Source organism: Macaca mulatta, chromosome 1 (genome assembly GCF_049350105.2).
Source record: "Macaca mulatta isolate MMU2019108-1 chromosome 1, T2T-MMU8v2.0, whole genome shotgun sequence".
NCBI lineage: Eukaryota > Metazoa > Chordata > Mammalia > Primates > Cercopithecidae > Macaca > Macaca mulatta.
Genome location: NC_133406.1, coordinates 173,458,738 through 173,485,774, shown reverse-complemented (window position 1 = coordinate 173,485,774; position 27,037 = coordinate 173,458,738). Strand labels below are relative to the sequence as shown.

Genomic DNA, 27,037 nt, shown 5'->3' with positions numbered 1-27,037 from the left:
GGCATCACAGAATAATTTTTAAAATATTTTTTCTGTAATAAGATACCCAGCTTGGGATCTTTATTTTATTCATATTTAATTTTAATTTGGGAAAATACTCTTCCCTGTAATTTTCACAGAAAAAAAAATACATAGGTAGATTACTTTCTAAAACCTTTCATTTCCAAAAAAAACTCTTTTGTTCTCATACATAAATGATGTTTCATATAAATAGAGGATTCCTCAATTGCCATGCTGTTCAAAAGTTGGAAATAATTTACTGTTTTCTAGCCTCAGAGATGCAGAGAGATCTATAAAACTGATTTTGTTTCCTTTCCTTTGTAATTAACTTGTTTTTTCTGCCTTTTGAATTAAGTAATTTTACCGTAAGTTGAGCACTTGGTGACCTTTTTGATCTGAAACTTCAAGTCTATCTTCAAACCATGGGCATTTTTTTTCTAATATTACTTTGATTATTTCCTAAACATCTGTCTCTCTCTTCTAATTTATGTATTAAGCACATATTTACATATTGAGTATCCCAAACCATACTAAATGTTTCTTGTCAATATGACTTCCATTTTTTTTTTTATATTTGCTAGATTGTGCCTCTATTATTGACCCAGTTTTCACCAATATTCTATTTTTTTTAAGGGTTTTTTTTTTTTTTTTTTTTTTGAGACAGGGTCTTACCCTGTCACCCAGGCTGGGGTGCAGTGGTGTAGTCATAGCTCACTGCAGCCTTTAAATGCTGGTCTCAAGCAGTCCTCCTGACTCAGCCTCCTGAGTAGCTGGGATTACAGGTGTGAGCCACCAGACTCAGCTTGTATTCTATTTTTAATTTTTCTTTGTAGCTGTTGGTTCAGAAATGCTTATTTTTAATGTCTTTTTCCCCCTGATTATTTCTATCCTTAAGAGACATATTGTCTAAAGTTTTCTTCTGTTCTTTCCATTAAGTTAGACTCATTAGGAGCCACACGTTCTAATTGTTTGGCTTCATCTCCCTCCTTCAAGTAAGAGTCCCTTTCAATGATCCGTGATTTCTCTTTGACTACTCTTCATGGCAAGTGTAGGTTCCTTCCACACCTCAGAAGCTCAGGCTATTTCGGTCTCAGGTAATATCAGACAGTGACAGAGACGATCCATTTGTAATGAATGAGTGGCAAATAGGCTGTCCTATTGGGATCTCTCGATTGAGGGAGTGTGAAATAAAGAGGCCTGTAGTAGTGCTTCTTAAACTGCTAGCTGTGTGTCAGAATCACATGGAGTGCTTTGGAAAAACGTCTGCACCCAGACCAAAATTCAGCATACTCATCCTATAGTCAGCCCTGTGGAACCCCTGAATACAAAAATTTGGCCCTCCACATATACGTGGTTTCTTATCCTGCAAATACTGTATTTTTAATCTGTGTTTGGTTGTAGATGCAGAACCTACCGATACGGAGGCCTGAATGCATTTATTGAAAAAACCCACATATAAACGGAACCAAGTAGTTCAAACCCGTGTTGTTCAAAGGTCAACTATATTACATTAAATAGCAATTTGGGTTCACTTCTGGAAATAGAAGCTGGTGGTTTGGACTAGTTATCCCTCTAAGAACAACTAGAAAAGCTGGACAAAATATCAAAATATTTGAGTATACCTGAGAGCTCCCAAAGCAGTAAGGATTTAGGGGGCCAAGAGCTGTAAGAAGAGTGAAGCTCAGGTAAGAATGGCATTTGGACTTGCATGTTTGTCAATTCCAAATCAGCAGGAGAGTTCAAAAAGCCCTGTGTTGCTTTTAGCAAACTTATAGGGCTATGGAAACAAAACTGAAATTCAGGACCCACAGAAGAAAGGCCCCAGAATACCCTTCGGACTTGGGTTGGGACCCCAAAGCTTTATAGTTCGTAACCTATTTAATGGAGAGCAATAAATAGACAAGCCCTCAAAAGAACAGAAGTCTAGTGTTGAATGATCTCTACCCAATCTAGGATTGCAAATGCCCCTAGCCTAGTCATTTGCCAAAAACCAGGACAAATTTTCTCTGGAGAAGAAACCATCTAGAGCTTCAAATATCTATACTTTTACAATGGCATTGTCCCATTCTCGATAAAAAATAACCAGGCATGTGAGGAGATAATACAATAAGCTTCTAAACAACAACAAAAAAAGGTAACAGACAGAGACCCACAGGGGACTACATAAAATAGCAATGCTTGGTATGTCCAGAGAATTAAACGGCAATTTACAACATCTGTTATATTTCTTCATTTTTGCATAAATTAATTGAGTTCTTATATTTTTAAATATAGCAAGGAATTAATATGTTTTGCTATTTTAAAGAGTTGTATTTGGGGTTTTTTTGTTTTTTTTAGATAGAGTCTTGCTGTGTTGCCCAGGCTAGAGTGCAGTGGTGTGATCATAGCTCTCTGTAGCCTCAAACTCGTGGGCTCAAGCAATCCTCCTGCCTTAGTCTCACAAGTAGCTGGAACTATAAGTGTGCACCACCACGTCTGGCTAATTTTTAAAAAAAAATTGTTTTCAGTAGAGACAGGATCTTACTGTGTTGGCCAAGTTTGTCTCAAACTCCTGGGCTCAAGCAATCCTCCCATCTCATCCTCCCAAAGTGCTGGGATTACAGGCATGAGCCACAGCCGCCCAGCCAAGTGTTCTATTTTATTAAACAAAAATTATACAGGGAGTGTTAAAACTATGAGTGTTACTAGGAACTGTATCTTTTGGTTGAATTCACCAATATCTAAGGAAGTTTGTTTCAGTCTGAGGAATAGTACAAAACTGCTGCATAAGGAAAGCTACTGAGAGACAGGAAGGTAGTAGATAGGAGTGGTCTTAGATGCAGATGCCATAGTTCAGATAGGCTGCTGCTTGGACTTAGATACATATTCAAGATCATCATCTCAATTATTTCAAACAAATTTTATTTTCTTTGGCTAGAGTTATATCCTATTTATTTTTATTTTTTTATTTTATTTTATTTATTTATTTTTTTTGAGACGGAGTCTTGCTCTGTCACCCAGGCTGGAGTGCAGTGGCCGGATCTCAGCTCACTGCAAGCTCCGCCTCCCGGGTTCACGCCATTCTCCTGCCTCAGCCTCCCGAGTAGCTGGGACTACAGGCGTCCGCCACCACGCCCGGCTAGTTTTTTGTATTGAGACAGGGTTTCACCGTGTTAGCCAGGATGGTCTCGATCTCCTGACCTCGTGATCCGCCCATCTCGGCCTCCCAAAGTGCTGGGATTACAGGCTTGAGCCACCGTGCCCGGCCTAGAGTTATATCCTAATTCTTGTGTAAATTCTTGAAAGTTTTATGTTTTTTGTTTTTTTTTTTTTTTTTTTGCTGGTGTTGGACACATGGTTTTTGCTTGTGTTAGACATACGGATATTGATCAAACCGAATTTACTTGGTCTTTGGATCTTAGAAATATGTGCCTCTTTGCTTTTTATACTTAAGACTCTGGCTTTGCTGCTAGCCCCAAACATCCCAGTCATCCAGGTTACACTTAAAAGGAGCGTTGCTCAGTTATTGATGGGTTATATTGTCACTAACACAAGATCAATGATGCCTGTATAAGCTATTTAGAAAATAATCTTATCAGGCAGGAAAGGGATAGCAACAATATCATCCTGGGAAATACTGCCATAAAACATTGCATGTTACCTTTAAATGTGCCTAATGAGTCATTAGCCATATACTATACTGCTACACAAAGGCATATATGTAATATGTAAATATAAAATGCAAAAATCATGACATACATTTTCCCTTCTCCACATTCTCAGCTTCCATTTTATGCAATGTTTTTCTGTGTATTTCTAAAATATTCCATTTCACTATGGATAGTTCTATAAATTATTTGGGAGCAGAATTATTGGCTGTGTCTACATAAAAAATAAAGTAGTAATGTAAGAAGTTTGTGATAAAGCTGAATTATATAAACTACCGATATGTATTTACTTGTGCTAGAAACAAACTTCTTTGTCTTATCTTAGAGTTCTACATGGAAACATGTTCTGATATCCTGGTAAATCAAGAATAACAAAAATCTGAGTGAGCTGTATTTTGTGCCATAATCAGAATACTTGATTCTGATTATGAAAATGACAGATATTAGCTACACAAATAATGTTTTTTTTACTTTAGATTCAGACTTGCTTGTCCAACTTTCTTCCAGATATCTCTACCTGAATTTCCCATGGGCATCTAAAACTTAACATCTACAAAATAAATCCCAGCCCTTCTCACTTTGATCCTCTTGTCCACCCCAATCTCCTTTTCCTCACTTGGTCTCTGCCTAAGTACAAAGCACTACAATGCACCTAGTTATCAAGCCCCAAAGCTTGCAGTCATCCTATTGAATGGGGTACAGTAGTGATGAAGAACGCAGGCTCTGAAATCAGACTTCTAAGGTTCAAATCCAGCCTTGCAACTTGTTAGCTGTGTGACCTTGAGCAAATTGTTTAAGCTCACCCAGACTTAGTTTTTTCATCTGTAAAACTGCACTAAAACATCGGGCTAAAAAAGTTTGTTTCACTCTGAGCAATAATACAAAACTGCTGCATGAGGAAAGCTACTTGGAGACAATCAGGTGGTAGGTCTTAATCAGAACACTTACATGAAAATATAAGTAAGTAGGAGTAGTCTTAGATGCAAATGTCATGGTCTGTTTATTCGTTTTTTGAGATAGTCTTGCTCTATTGCCCAAGCTGGAGTGCAGTGGCGTGATCTCAGCTCACAGCAACCTCTGCCTCCCGAGTTCAAGCAATTCTCGTGCCTCAGCCTCCCAAGTAGCTGGGACTACAGGCATGTACCACCAAGCCCAGCTAATTTTTTAAAAATGTGTTTTAGTAGGGATGGGGTTTCACCATGTTGCCCAGGCTGGTCTCAAACTCCTGATCTCAGGCTATCCACCCACCTCGGCCTCCCAATGTGTTAGGATTACAGGCGTTAGCCACCGTGCCCAGCCCACAAATGTCACAGTGCTCATGTAGGCTGCTTAGTGTATAGTGTCATAGCTGCTGCCTAACTAAACTATGTGTGAAAATCAAGGTCACATAGCTAACAAATGGCAAGGCTGGATTTAAACCTTAGCAGTCTGATTTCAGGGCCTGTGCTCTTCATCACTACTGTACCCCATTCAATAGGATGACTGTGAGCTTTTGGGCTTGGTGACTGGGTGCACTGTAGTGCTTTGTACTTAGGCAGAGAACAAGTGAGGAAAACTTGTTACCCAGAATAAATGAGATAAGGACAGTATCCACGCTACCACCAATGTCCAATTAATTTGTAGTTCTATTGATTCCACATCTTAGTATTTCTTTTTTCTGAACTCTCCTTTACAATTCTGATGTATTTGGAAAAATTTTATAGCATTATGCATGCACTAAATGCCAGTGAAAGACCAAGTATGACATATTTAGGCTATCCCTTCTAAGTGCGCAGAGAAATTGCCTTACTTGGCTTTCTAGGCAGACTTTTTCTTAAGCATATCAGTTAAAGTTTGCATTAAATCCTGACATTAATTTGGGGCAACATAATTGAGCTCAAGAAAATTCAGAATTGTAATTACCATCTACACTAGTAAAATATTATACATAATAAATATTTTATAAACTAGGAATATTCAGAAAGCTAATCTAGTATATTTTAACTCATAACCCTTATAAAATATGCCATACAACTTTCATTTAATATACATTGCATAATCTAAGACAAATATAAAGTAATGTTTTAAAACTCTGAACTGGGCCAGGTGTGGTGGCTCATGCCTGTAATACCAGTACTTTGGGAAGCCCAAGTGGGTGGATCTCTTGAGGTCAGAAGTTTAAGACCAGCCTGGGCAACATGGGAAAACCCCATCTCTATTAAAAATATAAAAAATTAGCCAGGCATGGTGGTGCACGACTGTAGTCCCAGCTATTCGGGAGGCCAAGGTGGGAAGTTGAGGCTGCAGTGAGCCATGTTTGCACCACTGCACTCTAGCCTAGGCAATGAAGTGAGTCCCTGTTTCAAAAACAAACAAAGAAACAAATTCTGAACTGAAAATTTAAGGTGGTTATGATAGTTACATTTTTGATTTTGTAATGCTGCATGACTTGTCTTCTTTGATCTTTGATATTGCCTTAGATGCAGATGTAGCAATAGCCTCTTCAAATTCCAACTGAAAATCAAATGTCAGGGGTAGAGCCATAGTTGTTTTTCTTCCTTCACTCTGAAGCCTGTTTATCTGCAGCAAAGCCAAAGTGGAAAAAAAAAAGATGAGTACTTTTTATATGGGGAAAATCTTAGGTGGAGAGAAAAAAAATAATCTCACTTTACGTGCACAAACACACACACACACACAGAGAGAGAGAGAGAGAGAGAGAGAATTTAGGTGCCAGGCAATAATGGAAAAATAGTACAGATTGAAAATTGGGGGTCTAGTGCACCAACTGTTTTTATGCCTTTGCTGTGTGACCTGAGCCATTCTTTTCCCATCTGTAAAATGTGGGGGTAGGACTAGAGGATTATTAAGGCTCCCTCCTAATTCTAAAATACAGAATGTAAGGAAAGACCTAGATATTTAGATGCAGAGAGTTCTTGGAACCATAGTAGGCATGTCTCTCCAGCCAGCTCCTCTTCCTGTAGCCATGCACACGGTGAATCACACCGATCTTCCTCTAGTCGTGGGAGCCAGAAATAGAGTGAAGAAAGCAATCAAAAGAGGACTTTGTTAAAATCCTTATACAAATGGACTGAAAGAGAAAAAGGATCTAGCTAAAAGGTGGATAAAGGAGCCGAACGTTTTCTCTAAAAAATTCTCTCAGAGCATAGCACAAAGGAATAAAGAGATGAAAGCCCTGAAAGCAAAGTCAAAGGATATGGGAGACTTCTGCTTCTGCCAATAGATGAAGCACTATGGAATTAATCGCCTGCTTTCAACAACTAGGAGCTCAGGCAAAATGTATGAAAACAACTACCCTCAGCTATTAGAAAACAGAGTAGGACAGATCGCTGAGAGAAGGGAAACAACTGAGGTCCACCCTCCAATAGCCCAGCTTACTTCCCGGAGGTGGTTTCGGAGCTGAGGTGCAGGGAGGAGAAACTCATTGTATTGGGGGAACTCAAACCAAATCTTGTGGCTTTGAGCTTGCTAAAGTTAAGAGAAAGTTTGCACCAGCAATCACACTCTCAGGCATTTACTTCAGAGAAATGGAAACTCATGTTCACACAAAAACCTGGATGCAAATGTCCATAGCAGCTTTATTTGATTTTTTAAGCAACTTTATTTTTACTAGTCAAACCATGAAAACAATCTAAAAGCCCTTCATTGGATGATTGCTTGAAACTTTGTACATCTATATAATGGAATACTACTCAGCAATAAAATTTTTATATTTTTATACATTACCTTTTCAGCCAGGATAGTTGCTTTTTACAAATTAGTTTATATCATATTAATGTATCATTAGTTAAAAAGTAAAATTATTCACATTTGAAATGTTAACCTGTTAATGATTAAATTGAATTGTAGCTTATACTTAACAAACCTTTGTTCTTCTGGCCAAGATTCTCTCTGCTTGCTTATCAAGGACATCTAAGTTCTCTAAGATTTTTTCTGCCATTGTCAATCACTAAATTCCTATTTTAAAATAAGGAGGAAGAAGAACAAATCAATTCGAATTTAAACATATAACTAGGCATAAGTTTTCAAAAGACCCACTTTTACATTACTGTTTTAGGTAAATAATGGAATTGTTTAAATCATACAGTAAATCATAGAATTGTAAATGTACCCAAGTTTTTTCAGTTGAAGGCCATATGATCAGAACTCCCAGATGTGTACAGGCCCCATGAATTTTTAAATTTATGATAAAGGTGAGGGGGAGAAAGTTCATGATTACCATGAGAACCATATGTGACTTATACTTGAAGCAAGACCATGTGGCTTGAATTATATCTATTTCCTTTTTTTTTTTCTTTTTAAGTTAAAAACATATCAAGCTAGGAGTAGGACTTAATTTTGGTGGTGGTGGTGGTGGTGGTGTTGAGACAGAGTCTTGCTCTGTCACCCAGGCTGGAGTGCAGTGGCATGATCTTGGCTCACTGCAACCTCCGCCTCCTGGGTTCAAGCGATTTTCCTGCGTAAGTCTCCTGAATAGCTGGGATTACAGGCGTGCACCACCACACCCAGCTAATTTTTGTATTTTTAGTAGAGACAGGGTTTCACCATGTTGGCCAGGCTGGTCTCAAACTCCTGACCTCAAGTGATCCGCCTGTCTCAGCCTCCCAAAGTGCTGGGATTACAGATGTGAGCCACCGTACCCGGCCAGGAGTAGGACTTTGGACATATCTATTTTCTTTCTGTCGTGATATAATTTTAATCAAAGTAAATGCAAGGAACTCATATTTCTATAATTAATTGCTTCAAATTAAATTGGTCAGTGATCCAAGACTGTTAACAGCATGTAGCAGGTAATTAGTCACACATAAGTAGCAACAACTAAGCTGGATAGGTTCCATTGCCATAATAGTTCATATTTCCTAGTTAATTAATATTGCTAACAGTCTCATCTGAGGTCAAGCAGTCCATATTAGGCTTAGGGAGCTGTATAAGACATCAGAACCTGGTCTAATTTATTACATCTTCAGATGAGAAAACTGAAGGCCACAAAGTACCCTATTAGTGTAGTAGAAATAGCTAGGGCAGAGTAGAGGCAAGAATCCAGGAATATCAACCCAAAACTCCCTTTATTTATTTATTTAAAAAATCTGTGTAGATGGGCCAGGCACAGTGGCTCATGCCTGTAATCCCAGCACTTTGGGAGGCTGAGGCAGGCAGATCACTTGAGGTCAGGAGGTCAAGACCAGCCTGGCCAACATAGTGAAACCCTGTCTCTACTAAAAATACAAAAATTAGCCAGGCATGTTGGCACATGCTTGTAATCCCAGCAACTTGGGAGGCTGAGGAGGAGGATCACTTGAACCCAGGAGGCAGAGGTTGCAGTGAGCCGAGATGGCGTGCCACTGTGCTCCAGCCTGGCTGACAGAGTATGACTCTGTCTCAAAAAGAAAAAAAAAGATAGTGTAGATGACCATGCAGTCAGTATATTTTTGCTCACTGAATTAAATGGGCTCCAGGGGCATTTAAGTGTAAAAGTTATATGGTTCACAGAAAGTACAGAATCATCAATGTTTTCAATGAATATTAATGTTAATACTAAGGTTCTTTCCAGCTCAAAAAAAATCTGATATTTCTCCTATATTGTATATTATTCCAGCAGTGCCACATGGAGACAACAGTTCATCAAAGGAGAAAGATTCAGGATACTATGCCAAAAGTTTACATTATTTTGTAATTGGTTTCTTTCAGCTTTTTTTTTTTTTTTTACTCTTTTTTCCTTCACCATACGTTGCCCTGAGTATGAATTCTTCATGCACTGATAGTGACATCCCATTCCAGCATGCCCTCTATCATGTCACTACATCCAGATTTTCCCTCCATCACATGATGTAGTCCAGTGTGACAAAGAAATTACACAGACGGCCTGGGTGTGGTGGTGCGTGCCTATAATCCCAGCTACTTGGGAGGCTGATGCAAGAGGATTGCTTGACCCTAGGAATTTGAGACCACTCTGGGCAACATAGCAAGACCTCATCTCAAAAAGAGAAAAAAAAAAGTAGCCGGGCACAGTAGCACGCATCTATAGTCCCAGCTGCTGGGGAGGCTGAGGTGGGAGGATCAAAAGGATCATTTGAGTCCAGCAGTTCCAGGCTGCAGTGACCTATGATCATGCTACTGTACTCCTGCTTTGGTGACAAACAGAGCAAGACCCCATTTCTTTAAAAAAATGTGACACAGAGGAAATTCTGGGCCATAAGGGTACAAGCAGATAGCATGCCTTGTGACAAACCACACAACCTCAGGTTGCACGCTGGGGAGATCCAGGAATGTGAAAGCTGATCATACAAAATGGGTCACTCTTGTGGTTCCTAACTAAAACACAGTGAGAAGTCAGGGTAAGAGAAAACACTCAGGGCACAGAACATTGCTCCAAAAATGCAGTCCATCTGCAAGTCTGGCAGCTGAAATTGACTGCTGGAACCTAAACCAGTTGTATCTAATAGCTACTGAAAAGACCTGTGGCAACTCTAAGCCAATTTTGCCCACAACCTTCACTTATCAATCTTGTCAGTGCCTCAAAACCTCACTAGTGCCAATTTGTAACATTCCCTGGTTTTATAAAACCTCTAACCTATTCTTTGTTCTTCAGAATATACTGAAGACTACTGCTCTGTGTGTATACCCTAATTGCAATTATTTCCTCCCAAATAAACATTTTGATTTTAGAGATTAGTCTCTATATTTTATTTGACATTGACAGGGTAAAGGCATTAGCACAATGTGAATGCTTATGACTTTCTGGGTTTCTTACAGAACAATAGGGGACAGATTTTGAAAGAGAATATAGATTATGATTATGTGGACATATTTTCTTTTCAGACCCAAGAACCATTCCTCTTGTAAAACTAAACTAAACTAAAACTCTCCGAGGAGTTTTAGCTTTTCTGTTTCCCTTAAACATAATATGAGTTCAAGGGGATGGAGAAGGTGCTCATATTCCCCACCTAAGTTTATTTTACTGGAGACAAAGATTTCTGTTTTTCAGCAAGACACAGGTAAATAACTGGAAGAATCAATGTATTGAAGTGAATGAGTTTCCCAGTTTGGGGAAGGTATAAACTACATGAGGGCCAGCTGAAACAATGCTGCTTACTTGTGAGAAAGAACAGAAAGCAGATCTTTTTAGAGTAAGGTGTCCTACACCTCTCACTTTTAATCACCCCATCTTCAACACCACATAGGACATTTTAAGAGGCAAAAGGTCATCCCATTGTACACACACACACACACACACACACGCACGCACATGCACACACAGCTGTATTTTTCTATATACAGTTAACCATAGCATGAAATAATTTTTATGTTTTTGCTTTAAAAATATTTTGCTAAGAGTAAATTATTTGGCTGTGAATGATTTCTGGAAAATCATTGTGCAGATCATGAATTTTTTTGAAGTGAGAAAAACCAATTATTTTCAAAGGTCAACAACAGTTTTATGAATACTAAATTTGACAGTTAATGAAATCGACTGAATGTTAGTTTTGTAGTATTAATTTCATAGCTTGAAACCAATACAATTTTTTCAGTTTGCAAATTCTTCTCTCCCATTGGTCTTTGGCAATGTGCCAATGGTGCCTAATGGCTAAATGGCCCTGGGAAAAAGTGGAAGTGAGGAAACACTATACATGAACTTGCTTGTTTTCATCATTATATTTCATAAGCTCATCAAGGGCCTATTTTGTGTCTCCTCAAATAAATGCTGAGAGCAAAGGAACATCAGTACTAATATGATGGTGTTCCCCAACTACTTTGCATAAACTAACCACTAATCTTTTAATGCAAGATGAATCAAGATGATATTAAATGGACAGGGTGCAGTGGCTCACACCTGTAATCTCAGCACTTTGGGAGGCCAAGGCAGGTGGATCACTTGAGGTCAGGAGTTTGAGATCAGCCTGGCCAACATGGTGAAACCCTGTCTCTACTAAAAATACAAAAAGTTAGCCAGGCTAGGTGGCGAGCGCCTGTGGTCCCAGCTACTCAGGAGTCTGAGGTGGGAGAATTGCTTGAACTTGGGAGGTGGAGGTGGCAGGGAGCTGAGATCACGCCACTGCACTCCAGCCTGGGTGACAGAGCAAGACTCTGTCATATATATACACATATATTTATATATCATATCTATAAATATATATATAAAGTGTTCCTCAGTGTGATCTATGTTTATGTCCTTTATTATATCTTTTTAATTTTAATATATACTTTGGTGTTCCTACTTTATACTTCTTTTTCTATGAACATATATTGTTATTTGATGATAAGCATTTATTTGTTCATTTGGTCACTGGCTACCTAAATGTATTACATGCAGACATTGTACTAGGTATTCTATCAAATTTACTGAGGAAGTTGGCACCTGGTAAACATTTTCCCTTGTGATCTCCATCTTCCTAGGCAAGGGAGATGCTCTCTCCTATTTCACTAAGAAAACAGGCACCATCAAGCAAGAGCTTCTTCAGCTCCTACCTCTCATACCAAAGTATTATTCATTCCCAACCCTTCTGCACTTCAATTTTAACAGAGGCGTTGGCTCTCCCACCCAAAGCTAAACCCTCCTGATGTACTCTAGACTCCATTGCCTCCAGTCTCCTGAAAGAATTATCTCTATTAGTTATCCCCTTTCTCCTGCAACTTTTATCTATTTCCTTCACAAATTTATTCCTCTTAGCATGCTCAAATTTATTTGCAAAACAGAAAAAAATGTCTTCTCCGGACCCTGCTAGTTATCATCTCTCTCGTCTTCTGAAGCATTCTACTTAGAGTTGAGGGAAGTGCTCTCATCTAGAATATAGGGTTCTGATGTGGTCACAGAAGCCTAACTCATAGAATCTCAGGGGTGGAATGGATCAGTGGCCTCTCACAGAATTCTTTGAACAGTGGGGCAACATTAACATCAAGAAGACAGACCTTTCTTAAGCTTGCTTTGATTTTCATTGCCATTGTCCTTCTTCAAACCTTCAGGTTGTTACTTTCCCTCCTTTGGGTTATCAAACTATACACCCCCCTAATTTGCCTGCCCCAAACCTTCCTCCTCATTCCTCAAATATTGATTCTTTGAAATGCCATCAGGCTGGGCATGGTGGCTCACACCTGTAATCCCAGCACTTTGGGAGGCCAAGGCAGGCGGATCACTTGAGGTCAGGAGTTCGAGACTAGCCTGGCCAACATGATGAAACCCCGTCTCTATTAAAAAAAGAAAAATACGCCGGGCATGGTGGTGCATGTTTGTAATCCTAGCTAGTCTGGAGGCTGAGGCAGGAGAATCACATGAACCCGGGAGGCAGAGGTTGCAGTGAGCTAAGATCACACTACTGAACTCCAGCCTAGTGACACAGTGAGACTCCTTCTCAAAAACAAACAAAATGCCATCAGAGCTGTCTTTCTTAAACAGGACACTGATCAGGACCAGCTCCAGCCCACAAACCTTGGCTTGCTCTCATAACCTGAAGAACGCCCAAACTCTTCCGAGGACACACGAGACCACTGAAGAAAAGACAGTCCAGGATCTGGCTCAGCCCACCTTTCTAGTTTATTCATCCTACCCCTTTGTGTTCCACCATTTTCTACCATTCTTACTTCCTGGACACGTCCTGCCCTTTTCCCAAGCACACCCTTTACTCATGCGTTTCCTTCTACTCAGAATGTTCTCCCACATGTCTTCCAGTCAAAAGCCTACTCTTTATCAAATATGATATAAAGACTACCTCTTCTTTTTTTTCTTCTTTTTGAGATGGAGTCTCGCAGTCTAGGCTGGAGTAGTGGCTGCAATCTCAGCTCACTGCAAACTCCGCCTCCTGGGTTCAAGTGATTCTCCTGCCTCAGCCTCCTGAGTAGCTGGGATTACAGGTGCCCGACACCATGCCCAGCTAATTTTTGTATTTTTAATAGAGACAGGGTTTCACCATATTGGCCAGGCTGGTCTCAAACTTCTGATCTTGTGATCCACCCGCCTCGGCCTCCCAAAGTGCTGGGATTACAGGCGTGAGCCACAGCGCCCAGCCAAGACTACCTCTTCTATGAAACTTTCCTTGGCATTATCTCATTCCTTGTCTGGGTGACAGTCTATTTGTTGTGTGCTCCTGGCCTCAAGCAATCCTCCAGCCTCTCAGCCTCCTGAGTAGCTGAGATTACAGGCAAGAACCACCACACCAGGTTTTAAGAGGTTTACTCGCTGGGTGTGGTGGCTCACATCTGTAATCCCAGCACTTCGGGAAGCTGAGGCAGGCGGATCACTTGAAGTCAGGAGTTCAAGACCAGCCTGGCCAACATGGTGAAACCCTGTGTCTACTAAAAATACAAAAAAAGTTAGCTGGGCATGGTAGTGCACGCCTGTAATCCCAGCTACTTTGGAGGCTGAGGCAGGAGAATAACCTGAACCTAGGTGGTAGAGGTTGCAGTGAGCCGTGATTGTGGCACTGCACTCCAGCCTGGGTGACAGAGTGAGTCTCCATCTCAAAAAAAAAAAAAAAGAGGTTTACTCTTTGACAAATCTCTTCTTCACTAGGTTGAAAACTCATTTAAAGCAAGAATTGACTTACTTACCTCTGAATCTCAGCCTCAGGCAAAGCGTTTTACATCTGACAGGGATTTGAAAATTACAATTTAATTTGCAGATGTCTCTGAACATAACTTTTTAGGAAGAGTAATCCTAATTTATCTGTAATAAATGATGTTACTTCATAATGATTTACTGGAATATGAAATAAAAAGTTGAGTGAATTATTATAAAATGGGGTTCTTGCCAATCTAAACTTGGTAAAAGTGTTTTGAAAGGAAACTTGGATTTATGTTCTTAATTTCTAGCTCAGTAGTGACAGTTTTTGTTGTTGTTGTTTGTTTTTAAAGAACACAATGAAATAGAGGCCATACCAATTGGGGCAGAATGAATTCCCAATTACTCTCACAGTGAATCATCTACAGGCCTCACTGCAAAGGCTTGTTCACAACAAAAATTGTAGGTCAATATTATTAGCATATCAGAGACTCAGTCATATCTAAAATAAAAATGTCTTAAATATTTTAAGAGAACAATTTTGTTTTAACAGCACCTTTGGGACTAAAAACAAACAAAAATAACAAAACCCAGGGTCATCAATATAATAGGCTCAGCTGAGAAAGGTTCTTCAGCAAGTTTTAAACAACTCAGGAAAACTAAGAATCTCTAAAGTCACAAACTAAAGGCCTGAGAAATTATCTAGAAAATGGAGGCTTAAATTAAAATTCACTTCCATTATGTGGCTTTATCAGTTCAAACGCTTACTCCTTGAGGACAAGGCCACTTCTTTTTTTTTTTTTTTTTGAGACGGAGTCTCGCTCTGCCGCCCAGGCTGGAGTGCAGTGGCCGGATCTCAGCTCACTGCAAGCTCCGCCTCCCGGGTTCACGCCATTCTCCTGCCTCAGCCTCCCGAGTAGTTGGGACTACAGGCGCCCACCACTGCGCCCGGCTAGTTTTTTGTATTTTTTAGTAGAGACGGCGTTTCACCGTGTTAGCCAGGATGGTCTCGATCTCCTGACCTCGTGATCCGCCCGTCTCGGCCTCCCAAAGTGCTGGGATTACAGGCTTGAGCCACCGCGCCCGGCCCAAGGCCACTTCTTACACTTTTATCTGACATAGCCCACTATTGAGACCACAGTAAGGACTCATTTCATCTGTTAAATGATTAATGTTGACTCAATAAGTAGGCAACTGGCTGAGTTATCTCCATCTCACCTCACATTCCAAGGACAGACTTAGGGGAATCTTTTTTCTTTAAATCCAAAATGTTGATAAATGGCCCATATTATAGGCTGAATTATGTTGTCCCCAAATGCATATGTTGACGTCCTAGGCCCCAGGATCTCAGAATGTGCTTATGTTTGAACGTACATCCTTTAAAGAGTAAAGTTAAAATGCGGTTGTTAGGGCAGGCCCCTGGCCAGTATGACTGGTGTCCTATAAGAAGAGGAGATTAGGACCCAGGATACACAGAGGAAAGTCCTTGTGAAGATTCAGTGAGAAGGCAGGGCAGCACCCCAAGGCAAGGAGTGAGGCCTCTGAAGAAAACAACCCTGCCCACCCCTTCATTTCCAACTTTCAGTCTCTAGAACTGTGAGAAAACAAATTTCTGTTGTTTAGCCACTCCGTCTGTGATGTTTTGTCATGGCAGTCCCCACAAGCTAGTACAGCCCAGGCACTGAGAACTAATTTAAAAACCCGACTCATGTGCTTAGCGCTACATTATGAATTTTCTTGCTCCTTATTTATTTATTCTTATTTTTGAGGCAGGGTCTCACTCACTCTGTCACCCAGGCTGGAGTGCAGTGGCTGCGTTCAGCTCACTGCAGCCTCCGCCTCCCAGGTTCAAGTGATTCTCCTGCCTCAGCCTCCCGAGTAGCTGGGACTACAAGGCACACACCACCATGCCCATCTAGGTTTTGTATTTTTAGTACAGACGGGGTTTCGCCATTTTGGCCAGGTTGGTTTCGAACTCCTAACCTCAAGTGATCTGCGTGCCTCAGCCTCCCAAAGTGCTGGGATTACAGGCGTGAGCCACCACGCCCGGCCTGGAAAGGAAGTTTCTAAGAAAAACTATTAAGGAATTTAAAAACTATGATGTACGTGTATTGTGGAGTATTATTGTGGGCAACTAATCTGATAATAATTGGAAGAATTGATTAACCAGCTCGAAATCGCAGCACAATTACCGCAGGGGTGATCAGCTCCCACCAGCCATTCCAGGAGGTTGGGAGTCGTCAATTTGGAAGTGTATCAATTAAGTGGCCCCGGCGCCCCTCGTCACCTTCCCCCAGGCGCCTCCTTCTCGCTGGAAACGTAGGGAACCCGACTCAAACGCTCTATGCCTATGGTCGTTTCACGGGAGAGCAAAATTAAGGGCAATATTGAGGACGCTCATTAATATTTAGTTTAGAAGACGGAAAGGTTCTTCAGCGAACCTGGAAGAGGCCCCCGGGCCCGCCTCCCGCCGCGGTCCCACACTCGCCTGACCTGACCCACACTCTCCCTGTCGAGGCCCCGCTAGAGAACGTCCCACCAACTACAGGGACAGAAAAGCCGTTTATGTAAAACGATATTTTTCCTATTTCGCCCCCACCCTCGTACAAATTTTGATTTTCCGCTTTTCCAACGCTTCCGCACCCTGAAACAAACCTCGTCTTCCTTTCCTCCCTCTTCTGGCTCCGAGGGCTACGCGCCCCGCCCCCACCCTTCAGTACCTTAGCAACGCGTCCTCCGTCCGTAGAAACCGGTTTCCGATCTCTGCCCACTTCCGAAAGGCCTAGAGAGCAGAGTTCTCTTCTCAGAGGGGCTTCGCTCACAGACTTTTGTCACTAAAAGCCCAGACTCCCCAGATGCTTACGGATATTAATACCGATTATGCTGAAGGAGTGGAAGGAGAGTCAAGTAAAGGAAGAGGATCAAGTAAAAAGAACTGGAGAACAGTGACTTTGTTTCCTCTTACTGTACCTCCTTTCTCCTTTTGTGCTATCCTGGAAACATCAAATTTCAAAAAGAAGCTTACAAAGTCCACCATGCAGCTTGCGGATCTGAATGGAAGTCAACAGTTTATATTTGAATATTTGATGGCAGATTGCTTTCATGGCTTATGGTATTTAAAAACAACAATAAAAACAAAAAACCATTTTATTTCCAAGACCAAGAAACCTCCCATGTGCTTAGTAAAATCACCCCTGTATTACTCAAGTTGTATAGCAAACTTGGCTGCACACACATACCATGTAGCGTTTTTATGAGACATAATGGTGATACACTCTGACATACATTCTGCTGTATTTACTGTATCCTAAGGAAACATTTGTCCTTAATGCTCACTTGTGTGAGCAGAAACTGCACTAAGGCCATGGGAATCATTTACTTTTAGAGTCATAATCTAAGAACGACTGACTTGAAAACAGCTTGTATTTAATTAAAAATGATGGGGAATTTCACAACATTGGTTAAATTTTAAGTCAGGGGTTGGTCATCATTCCAAAAATATACCTTATCTGATGCATCAAAATAGGAGGAAAAAAGCTTTAAAAAACAGCATTTCAACATCTGTGAAAAGAAGAGGAAAAAAAACACCTGCATTAGTCATCACAAGTCCGTGCTAGTGGCAATGGTAAAACTGCAAAAAAAAAAAAAAAAAAAAAAGTATAGTTATGTAGCAATCCAAATTTGGCTAGAAATTGATATTAATAGTCAAGGCATGAAAACACTGGAATCAATGTATTTCAAATATTTGAAAAACAAACAATACAATAATTAAAAGTAGAAGGTAGTTTGATTCTTTTCTTTTTTTTTTCTTTTTAAGGCAAAGTCTTGCTCTGTTGCACAGACTGGAGCACAGTGGCATGATCATAGCCCACTGCAACCTCAACCTCCTGGGCTCAAGTGATCCTCCCACCTCAGCCTCCCTAGTAGCCAGGACTACAGATGCATGCCACTATGCCTAGCTAATTTTTTTATTTCTATTTTTTGTAGAGACAGGGGCCTCACTCTGTTGCCCAGGCTGGTCTTGAACTTCTGGGCTCAAGTTATCCTCTTGCCTTGTTTTCCCAGAGTGCTGGAATTTACAGATGTGGGTAGTCACTGTGGCTGGCCAAGGTAGTTTGATTCTATTTTATTATTTTAAGCCATATACATTCAAGAACAATGATTTGTATGGAATTGATAACTGGAATCTAGTTGATAGTGGTGATTTGTCTAGGATTGTTATAGTACCTTCAGCTCAAAAATTTGCACAGAGGTGAAAATTAGCTTCTTAAGTAAAGAATTGAGTTCAGAAATGTTAGCTACTCATTAATCTTCAGTCAATAAAATTTATAAAGCACAAATCTTATGAAATTCTTAGAATATTATCATTATCTCAGCTAATATTTATGGAACATGTTCTGTATGCCAGGTACTAGGCTACAATTTTAAAATGGTTCTAATTTCATCCTTTACTTTGCATTCTTAAAACTTAATCAGTATCTATGAAAAAGGTATTATCTTTGATTTTAGAAAAGACCTGACTGAAACTCAAAGAAATTATGTGATTTGCCCAACATCATATAATTAGTAAGTATAAATATTAATATAAGACAAAGTACAAAGTATTTTCTCTTTAATAACAAATGCTCCGTAAATGTACACAAAAAAGAATTCAAGTGGATTTTTTCCTAACTACTTTAATTGCTCTCAGTTAAATTCAGTATTTACTGAATGAGTTCATGAACCTATTATAGATAAATATGGGGTAAAGGAGCCTAATGAATGTTTTATTTTAAAAGTATACAGATTTCTTAAAATATAAACTGTTTTCTGTAAGAAAGCAAAGAAAGTAAAATCTGCAGACTTTTTGCTACTTCCTTTGAAGTAGGCCAACTACAAAGTTAGAAGGCACGTTCCCCAAAACTGCCCTTACTCTGACACTAAGTTCAGGGGGCCGTCAAAACCCTGAATAGAACCCTCAGGGTCGATAATTTGCTAGAAAGACTCACAGACCTCACTGAAAGCTATTGTATTTGGGGTTATAGTTTACTACAGGGAAAGGTTACAGATTACAAGTAGCCAAGGAAAGAAGTTCACAGGGCAGAGTCAGTCCAGAAATACCAAATGTGGAGCTTTTATTGTCCTCTTCCTGTGGAGTCAGGACAGGTTACTCCCCAGCATTGTTGAATGGCAATGCACACATAGAGATTTGCTACCCAGGGAAGCTCACCCAAGCGTCGTGTTCAGTTTGTAGTGGGGCTTCATCAGACAGGCATAATTGGTCGATTGCCCACATGGTTAATCTCTATCTCCAAGCTGGCAGATACCACGTGACCCAAAGCTCTTGCTCTAAGTCACACTGTTGATCTCTCTGGAGTCCCCACCCTAAGACTATGCAGGTGTGGCCACCTCCCCATCCTAAATCAGATTGTTAGACTATCCAATATGACTCAAGATCTTCAGGCAAACAAAGATCTTCCTATCAGGCATAACATTCCTAGGGCCCAAAGGTTATGTCTCAGAAGGCAAGGGCAAAGGCCAGATTTTCTTTTCTTTGGGCAAGAGAGTCTTTCCTATAAATTCTTTACTACACAACTACTAGGTTTAGAAAGAATCAAAATTTGTGATTAATCATCCCAAATATGAAAATCCTGTGATTTCCCACCCCTGCTTTCTGTCCTCTCTTGAGAAAAGAGCATTTTTTTTCCCCTGCCCTACACAAACCATGAAGCCTGGGAGAAGTGTCAGTGTTCTTCACTGTTCCTGATGTTCCTTCCACACCTTTATGTTTCTTCTTCCTTAGGAAAAGCTGCCTCTTCTGAGGTTCATGACAACTATCTCTCCATATGTATTTACTAACAAATTCCCAGGCACTTCTCACTTTTACAGATTTGGGGACTTTCTCAATGTTCTTTTCCATATTAAATCCGTTAAGCCAATAGTTCTGCCTCAAAACTCTTTACCTTTCCAGATTAAAGCTATCTTTACTTCATTATCCCCTAACTCTGAAATATTAAGCTCTAGCAGGTCCTCTCTGATCACTACATTTTATCCCATTTGCCCATTACCTCTCTTATTCTAGATAATATGCTCGTTGGTCACTTAATGACCTTCTGTTTCCTATTTGTGAATCCAATGGATATCTTTCAGGTCCTATGTTACTTGACATCTCTTCTGAATTGGACATGTTTTACTTCTGGCTCTTTGAAACATTCCCTTCCTTTGGCTTCAATTACACAACTCTCTCCTACTTTTCTTCCCCTGCCTGCTGTAAATAATCATTGTCCCCTGGGATTCTTTCTTGTTTGTTTTTTGGGTTTTTTCTTCTCCCTTTGTTTCCTTCATAGGCTTGACATTCCCTTCAGAATTCAGTCAAAACCGTGCAGCATAGAATATTAGAACTTCTACCATCTGAGCCCATTCTATGTTGAACTGAGTTCTGATTGTCTTTCCAGCTTTATCTCAGCCAACCCATGGTACAGAAAGTGACTACCTTGTAACCTAATGGGAACTTTCACAAAGTTTTGGGCTTTTTATATCTGTGTCTTTTCATGCCATTCCCTCAGCACAGGGACTTCAGAACTTCTGCAGCCCCCTGGTTCTAAGGATGGAGAAAGTTATCTATTTTAGGCCAACGAGATCACAACACCCTGACCACAGTGACTGGCTCAGGGAGAGGCAGGTGACTAATGGGAGGCCGGTTAGGGTCCAGAAAATTTGATTCCGGGACTTTGAGCCTTCAGGGAAGATGACTTCCTCTTCCAGTCTGCCTGTTATGACAATTTGAGTCTTATGCTGTGGGAGCCACTATGAAGAGCCTGAGAGTGGAGTCCCCCCAGGAGAAGCAAACTGAGAGCTGGACCTGGGCAGTATCATTTGAGCCCAGGATCAAGCTATCACTGAACCTAGAGCTACTTCTAGACCTCTTCAGCTAACATGATCCAATAAGTTCTCTTTGTGTATAAACCAGTCTGATTTAATATTCTATAGAAGCCTAGAGACTGATAATGTGCTCAACAAATATTTGTCAAATGAGTGGAAACCATAAAATGGATAGAATAACTATCTCAGAGGGCTGGTCTGAGAAGTAAATGATTTACCAATCATTTACTTTTGCTAGGCCAAGCACAGTGCCTAGCAAAAAGCAGGTACATGAACGTTCATTACGTTTCTATGCCTCCAGCACTCTCCCTGTCACCACACAGCCACACAACATAGCTCAGAAACTGCTACCTGAACTTGATTATAAGTTCTAAGAAAACTCATATTCACAAAAATTTGACTTCTTCAGTCCTAGGTTTTTCCCCGTAAGTCTTTTTCTTCTATTAAAGACCACAACTTAATATTTATTTATGTTTTTAAAGATCACAACTGTAAACATATTCATTTGTATAGCATCTGCTATAGTTTGAATATTTGTCCCCTTCAAAACTCATGTTGAACTTTAATCCCCAATGTGGCAGTATTGAGAGGTGAGGCCTTAATTTATTTTTTTTTAAATAAAGATAAAGTCTTGCTATGTTGTCCAGGCTAGTTTCAAACTCCCGGACTCAAGGGATCCTCTACCTCGGCCTCTCCAGTAGCTGTCCTACAGGCAAGACCCACTGTACCCAGCTTGGTGGGGCCTTTAAAAAGTTCTTGGGTCATAAGGGCAGAGCCCTTATGAATGGATTAATGAATTATGTGTTAACGGATTAATGGATTATCATGAGAGTGGGATTGGTGGTTTTATAAGAAAACGAAGAGACACCTAAGCGAGCAAGCATAACGCCCTTACCATGTGATGCCCTGTGCCACCGTGGGACTCTGCAGAGACCTCCCAGCAGCAAGAAGGCCCTCACCAGAAGTGTCCCCTCAGCCTTGCACTTCTCAGCCTCCATAACTGTGAGAAATCATTCCTTGTCTTTATAAATTCCCCATATTCAAATTTTCTGCTACAAGCAACAGAAAATGGACTAAGATAGCATCTTGCAAGGCTTCACTTACTATACATGCAAAAGCAAAATATTTAAAGTAAAAGATTGTTAGATCTGACTTCATAAATATTTAAAATTTCTGTATGTCAAAACAAGTCATTAAAAATGTAAAATAGGTTAAACTCGGAAATGTGTATAAACCAAGAATATCTTAAAATTTTACAAATCACTAAGGACAAACACCATAATGAAAAAGAATGTATGTTGAGTATAGTCACTTTACAAAAGAATACCTACAAATGATCGTTAATTATATCTTTGATGTTCAATGGCATAGTCGAAGTCATGTGCATTAAGCCAATAAAATATAATCTTTTTTATCATCTTGGCAAGCTGGGGAAAGGAACAGAGAAAGATGCACATCTATGCTGTACTGGTTGAACTGTACGTTGTCAGGATGGGAATTTACAATTTGTATAAAAACCTTCAAAAATGTTTTAATCTTTGACTCAACAATTTCACTTCCAAAAATTAATATTTAGAAATTAATCATAGAAATGCACAAAAAGTTGTAACGATGATTTTATTTAATATTTTTTATAATGATAAAAGATTTTAAAGTGGGATAATAATATCTATCATCTATGTATTGAATTCTCACTTATTGGGTTTATTATGTGTCAATTACTGCATTTTCACATACATTGTCTCATTTATTCTTCATTTTATCAATTAAAAAATGAATTTAGAGATATTAAATATTCTGATCAAGATCATAAATCTACTAAATGGCAGATTCAGAATTTAAACCCAGTGATATTTTTTTCCAAAGCCTATGATCTGAATTACTATTTTTAGATTTTCTTGTCAAAATTTTTATCTAGCCATAGGATGATATATATGATACAGCTATTACAAGTAGTATGAAGAAATACATAACATAGGAAAATGTGTATGATAATGTGTTAATTGAAAAAATTATAAGATTAGAAAGCTTCATCTACAGAATGATTCTTTTAAGACAAAGTATGAGTCTCTGTTGAAAGAAAAAGATCTGTAATTAAGCATCCTCAAAAGAGAGTTATCTTAAGGTGGTAAAGTTATATCTTGGAAATATTTTTCTACTTTGTATACTTTTGTATTTTCTTAATGCACAGACTAATTCATAGTAGAAACTATTAATGTATTATTTTTGCAGCCAACAAGTTATCAAAACACTTTAACATGGCCAAAAGACTTTTTTCTTCTTGCGAAACTGGAAAAGTCAAAAGCCTCTTAAAAAAAAAATTTTTTTTTGAAATTTCTTTCCATTGGGTGCTCAAAAAAGTTTTTACAAGTCAATTCCAGGACTCATGACTATAATCCCGGCACTTTGGTAAGCCGAGGTGGTAGGATCATTTGAGGCCAGGAGATCAAGACCAGCCTGGGCAACACAGCAAGACCCCATCTCTACTAAAAATAAAAATAAAAAAAATTACCTGGGTGTAGTGATGCATATCTGTAGTCCAGCTATTCAGGAGGCTAAGGTAGAAGGATCCCTTGAGCCCCAGAGGTTGAGGCTGCAGTGAGCCGAGATCACGCCACTGCACATCAGCCTAGATGACAGAGTGTGCAGCAGGATAATTAAGGAATCAGAGAGATCGAGGGGTTGAGGAGGAATTATTTAATTATTTAGGTGCACAGACCCAGTCGGATTAACATCCAAACGACTGAGCCCCGAACAAAGAGTTAAGCCACCTTTTAAGCATTTTGTGGGGCAGGGGGAGATTTGTGCAGTGGGAAGCATATTACAGAAGTGAGAAACAAAGACAGTTATTCGATTAAGACATGCATTACATTATTTCTTACTTTTTAAGGAACAACATGTTTTATGACTTGAGATTATCTGTTTAGTGACCTTGCAGCTGCACAGCTAGAAGAACAGTCCTCACAATGTCTGGGAAAGGGAGAGATAAGGCTCACTAGCCACAGAAAAACAGGCAGTCAATTTTTAAAGGACTTCAGCTCTTTCTCTTCCTCATGGGAAATTGGTTTTTCTTACATACAGCTGAGTTTTTGCTTAAACATTTTAAAATTTCTTTTAATTCCTGTTCCAAGTGAGATCCTGTCTCAAAAAAGTAAAAGATAAAAAATTTAATTTTTTAAAATTAAAAATAACATTTTTACAAATTGTATAAAGCTAAAGACTAAAACAATAATTTAGTGAGTTTAAAAGTAAAAGATAAACCAATGGAAAATAGAAAAACTCAGAGTGGATTAAAGAAAATTCTGTGGCCATCCCATTTTAAATGCTTCTCTACTCTTTATTCCAGTTTTGTGGCACTTTTACCTAAAGGAATAGCAGAGACACTTTTGTGTTATGCAGAGCTGAAGCCTCTCCCATTGACCTGCTCTCACAGGTATTTTATAAATACAGCAACACAGAAATAACTGTTTAAAATGTATTTATTTTTTATGTTTTGGGACAGAGTTTCACTCTTGTTGCCCAGGTTGGAGTGCAATGATGTGATCTCAGATCCACCTCCTGTGTTCAAGCGATTGTCCTGCCTCAGCCTCACGAGTAGCTGGGACCACGGGTGTATGCCAGCACGCCCGGCTAATTTTTTTGTATTTTTAATAGAGACAAGGTTTCACCATATTGGCCAGGCTGGTCTCGAACTTCTGACGTCAGGTGATCCACCCGCCTTGGCCTCCCAAAGTGCTGGGATTATAGGCATGAGCCACTGCATCTGGCCTGGTCTACATAATTTCATTACAGCATAAACCACTTTTAATTGAACCTTGTGTTCAGAGTATAGCCTTACTTAATCTTCCCCATAGCTTTAAGAGGTAGGTATAACTATGCCCATTTCATAAATAAGACCACTGATTCTCAGAGAGATTAAATAACTTGACAACTTTCTTAGATAGTAAGAGGTTAATTCTTTTTCATTTCAAAGCCCAGGATCTTTCCACTTTGTCTCACAGCATAACAAAATCAAAGGCTATGCATGTGCTCCCCAAAGAAAACTTAGGGTAAATATCCTGTCTGTGACTCAAGATATATTTTACAAGTGGCTAAGAGAAAAACAATCTTTAGACTGTTTGAAAATGAGTAGCATGGCTTTTAATATAGTGCTGGGGAGGATTTTTGCTTTAAAAGTAAAATTAGAGGTGAAATGATAATGAATATATAAATATCATTATAAAGGGTAATATTGTCTTATTTTTGGCTCTTTCAAAAGCAGACCAAGCAAAAACAAGGATTTTTAGTATAAGGATTTATCTGGGAGGTGATCCCAGAAAGTGTGATGAAGTGAAGCAAGGAAAGATGAAATGTCAATGCATTAATCAGTGGGTCACTGCTGTGGGAGACCGGGGCTCAATTTCTCTGAGTAGCATCTAAGAGTTGACGGAACTGATGTAGAACACGGTGCAGAATTACCCTTTCAATGGGTGAGGAGGCTGGAGTGTTTTTGTTCACCAAATCCCATCTACCATGAATTGATGGTTGTTTCTGGGACATTATGTCTCTGGCACTTCCAGCCTGCCCTACAAGTAGCTGAGCACACTCCTGAGACCTGAAACCGTCCTTAGGTGGAGAGACACAGGGGCTTGAAGTAAGATGCCACTGCGTATAAAAAAAATTTTCTGCGAAGCTGTAGGTGACCTTGAGAATGGACTGAGGGAATCTAGGCAGGATATCAGCAGAATATGCCACAGGGATCAATAATAAGTAAATGCGTGTTTGTGTGTGTATGTGTGTGCAGCTTGAGTAGAATAAAATGCAATTTCATAAGTAGTTTCAAAAAGAGTAAAATGCAGAGAAAACTATGTTCTCTTACTGTTATAGACCCTCCTACCACTTGATGGCAGCATACCAAAGTTTAGGTGTTTGAAACTAAAAAATCAATCAATAAAAAATAATAATTACTTGATATGATGACAAATATTGACAATAGCTGCAAAACAACTTTCCCCAAATGTGCCCTTTTCCAGTTGATGGTGAAGCTACTGTTACTATATTGTGGGTTTTCAGAACGATTCTTTCAACACGTCGCTTCTCCTTCAAATCCTGCCCTTCTTGACACCTATTCTAGATTCACGAAATCATTACTACAGAGCAGTGAAGCGCTTGAATTAATGCCTAAACCACTTTCTTACTTTGTCTATCTCTTTACTTTTCACTGCTACTGGGCCTGATTTGTCTCTTTTATATTGGCATTCCTTATAGAAACAGGAAGATCCTTTTTAAAAAACAAATTTTTAAAGAGAAGAGCTGTTTTCCTAATTCAAATGTTGACAAAAAGGATTATTAATGCTGATAACTATAACCATTCTTCTGTATTCACTTCTTCTACTATAGTCACATGTCTTCTTAAGCTAGTTAAAATGATTTATTTTAAAACCCTATAAACGAAATTTAATTGAAAGTTAATGTCAAATACCATTATTATCTTGAACTAAATGTAAAATTAAATATTGATAAATTTTCATTAATTCTAGAATGATTGATATTCTGTCAAAGTCCTCCTGTAATTCCTTTGATTTCCCCCAACTGATTTGGTTGTAACTATGTGGGCTCTTTTCTTCTTCTAGCTTCTTAAATGCTGGTATTCTCCAGGGTTCTCCCTTCAGATTTCCATCTTCCCACAACCTATTCTCTTTTCCTATGTAATCTCACCCATATCCAAAATTTAAGTTATCACCTACTTATTGATAATTCCTGGATTAATGTTTCTCACTCTGATCTATCTCTGAAACTCCAGTTTCATTTTGTGATTGCTACCAAACATCTCCACTGGGAGTCCCACAGGCACTGCAAATTCATCATGTCTACATGTTAATTTATATTCCTTCCCAAATTTGCTCCATCTCTGAAGGGAGAAGAGAGATCAGACTGTTACTGTGTCTATGTAGAAAGGGAAGACATAAGAAATTTCATTTTGACCTGTACCCTGAACAATTGCTTTGCCCTAAGATGTTGTTAATTTGTACCTTTGCCCCAGCCACTTTGCCCCAACTTT

The 27,037-nt window shown here is 39.4% G+C and overlaps 1 protein-coding gene across 1 annotated transcript in view; it reads right to left on the bottom strand.

The window, feature by feature from the left end:
• Positions 1–23,876, bottom strand: part of C1H1orf141 (chromosome 1 C1orf141 homolog) — a 69,494-nt gene extending 45,618 nt beyond the window's left edge. The window contains exons 1-6 of the mRNA XM_077954430.1: positions 23,510–23,876; positions 17,641–17,697; positions 17,107–17,186; positions 16,329–16,918; positions 7,510–7,601; positions 6,049–6,206 (exon numbers count right to left, since the gene is read on the bottom strand). Of these exons, the coding sequence (XP_077810556.1) occupies positions 6,049–6,206; positions 7,510–7,584 (233 nt within the window). The 5' untranslated portion in view covers positions 7,585–7,601; positions 16,329–16,918; positions 17,107–17,186; positions 17,641–17,697; positions 23,510–23,876. The remainder of the gene's footprint in view (positions 1–6,048; positions 6,207–7,509; positions 7,602–16,328; positions 16,919–17,106; positions 17,187–17,640; positions 17,698–23,509) is intronic.
• Between the last annotated feature and the right edge of the window lie 3,161 nt (positions 23,877–27,037).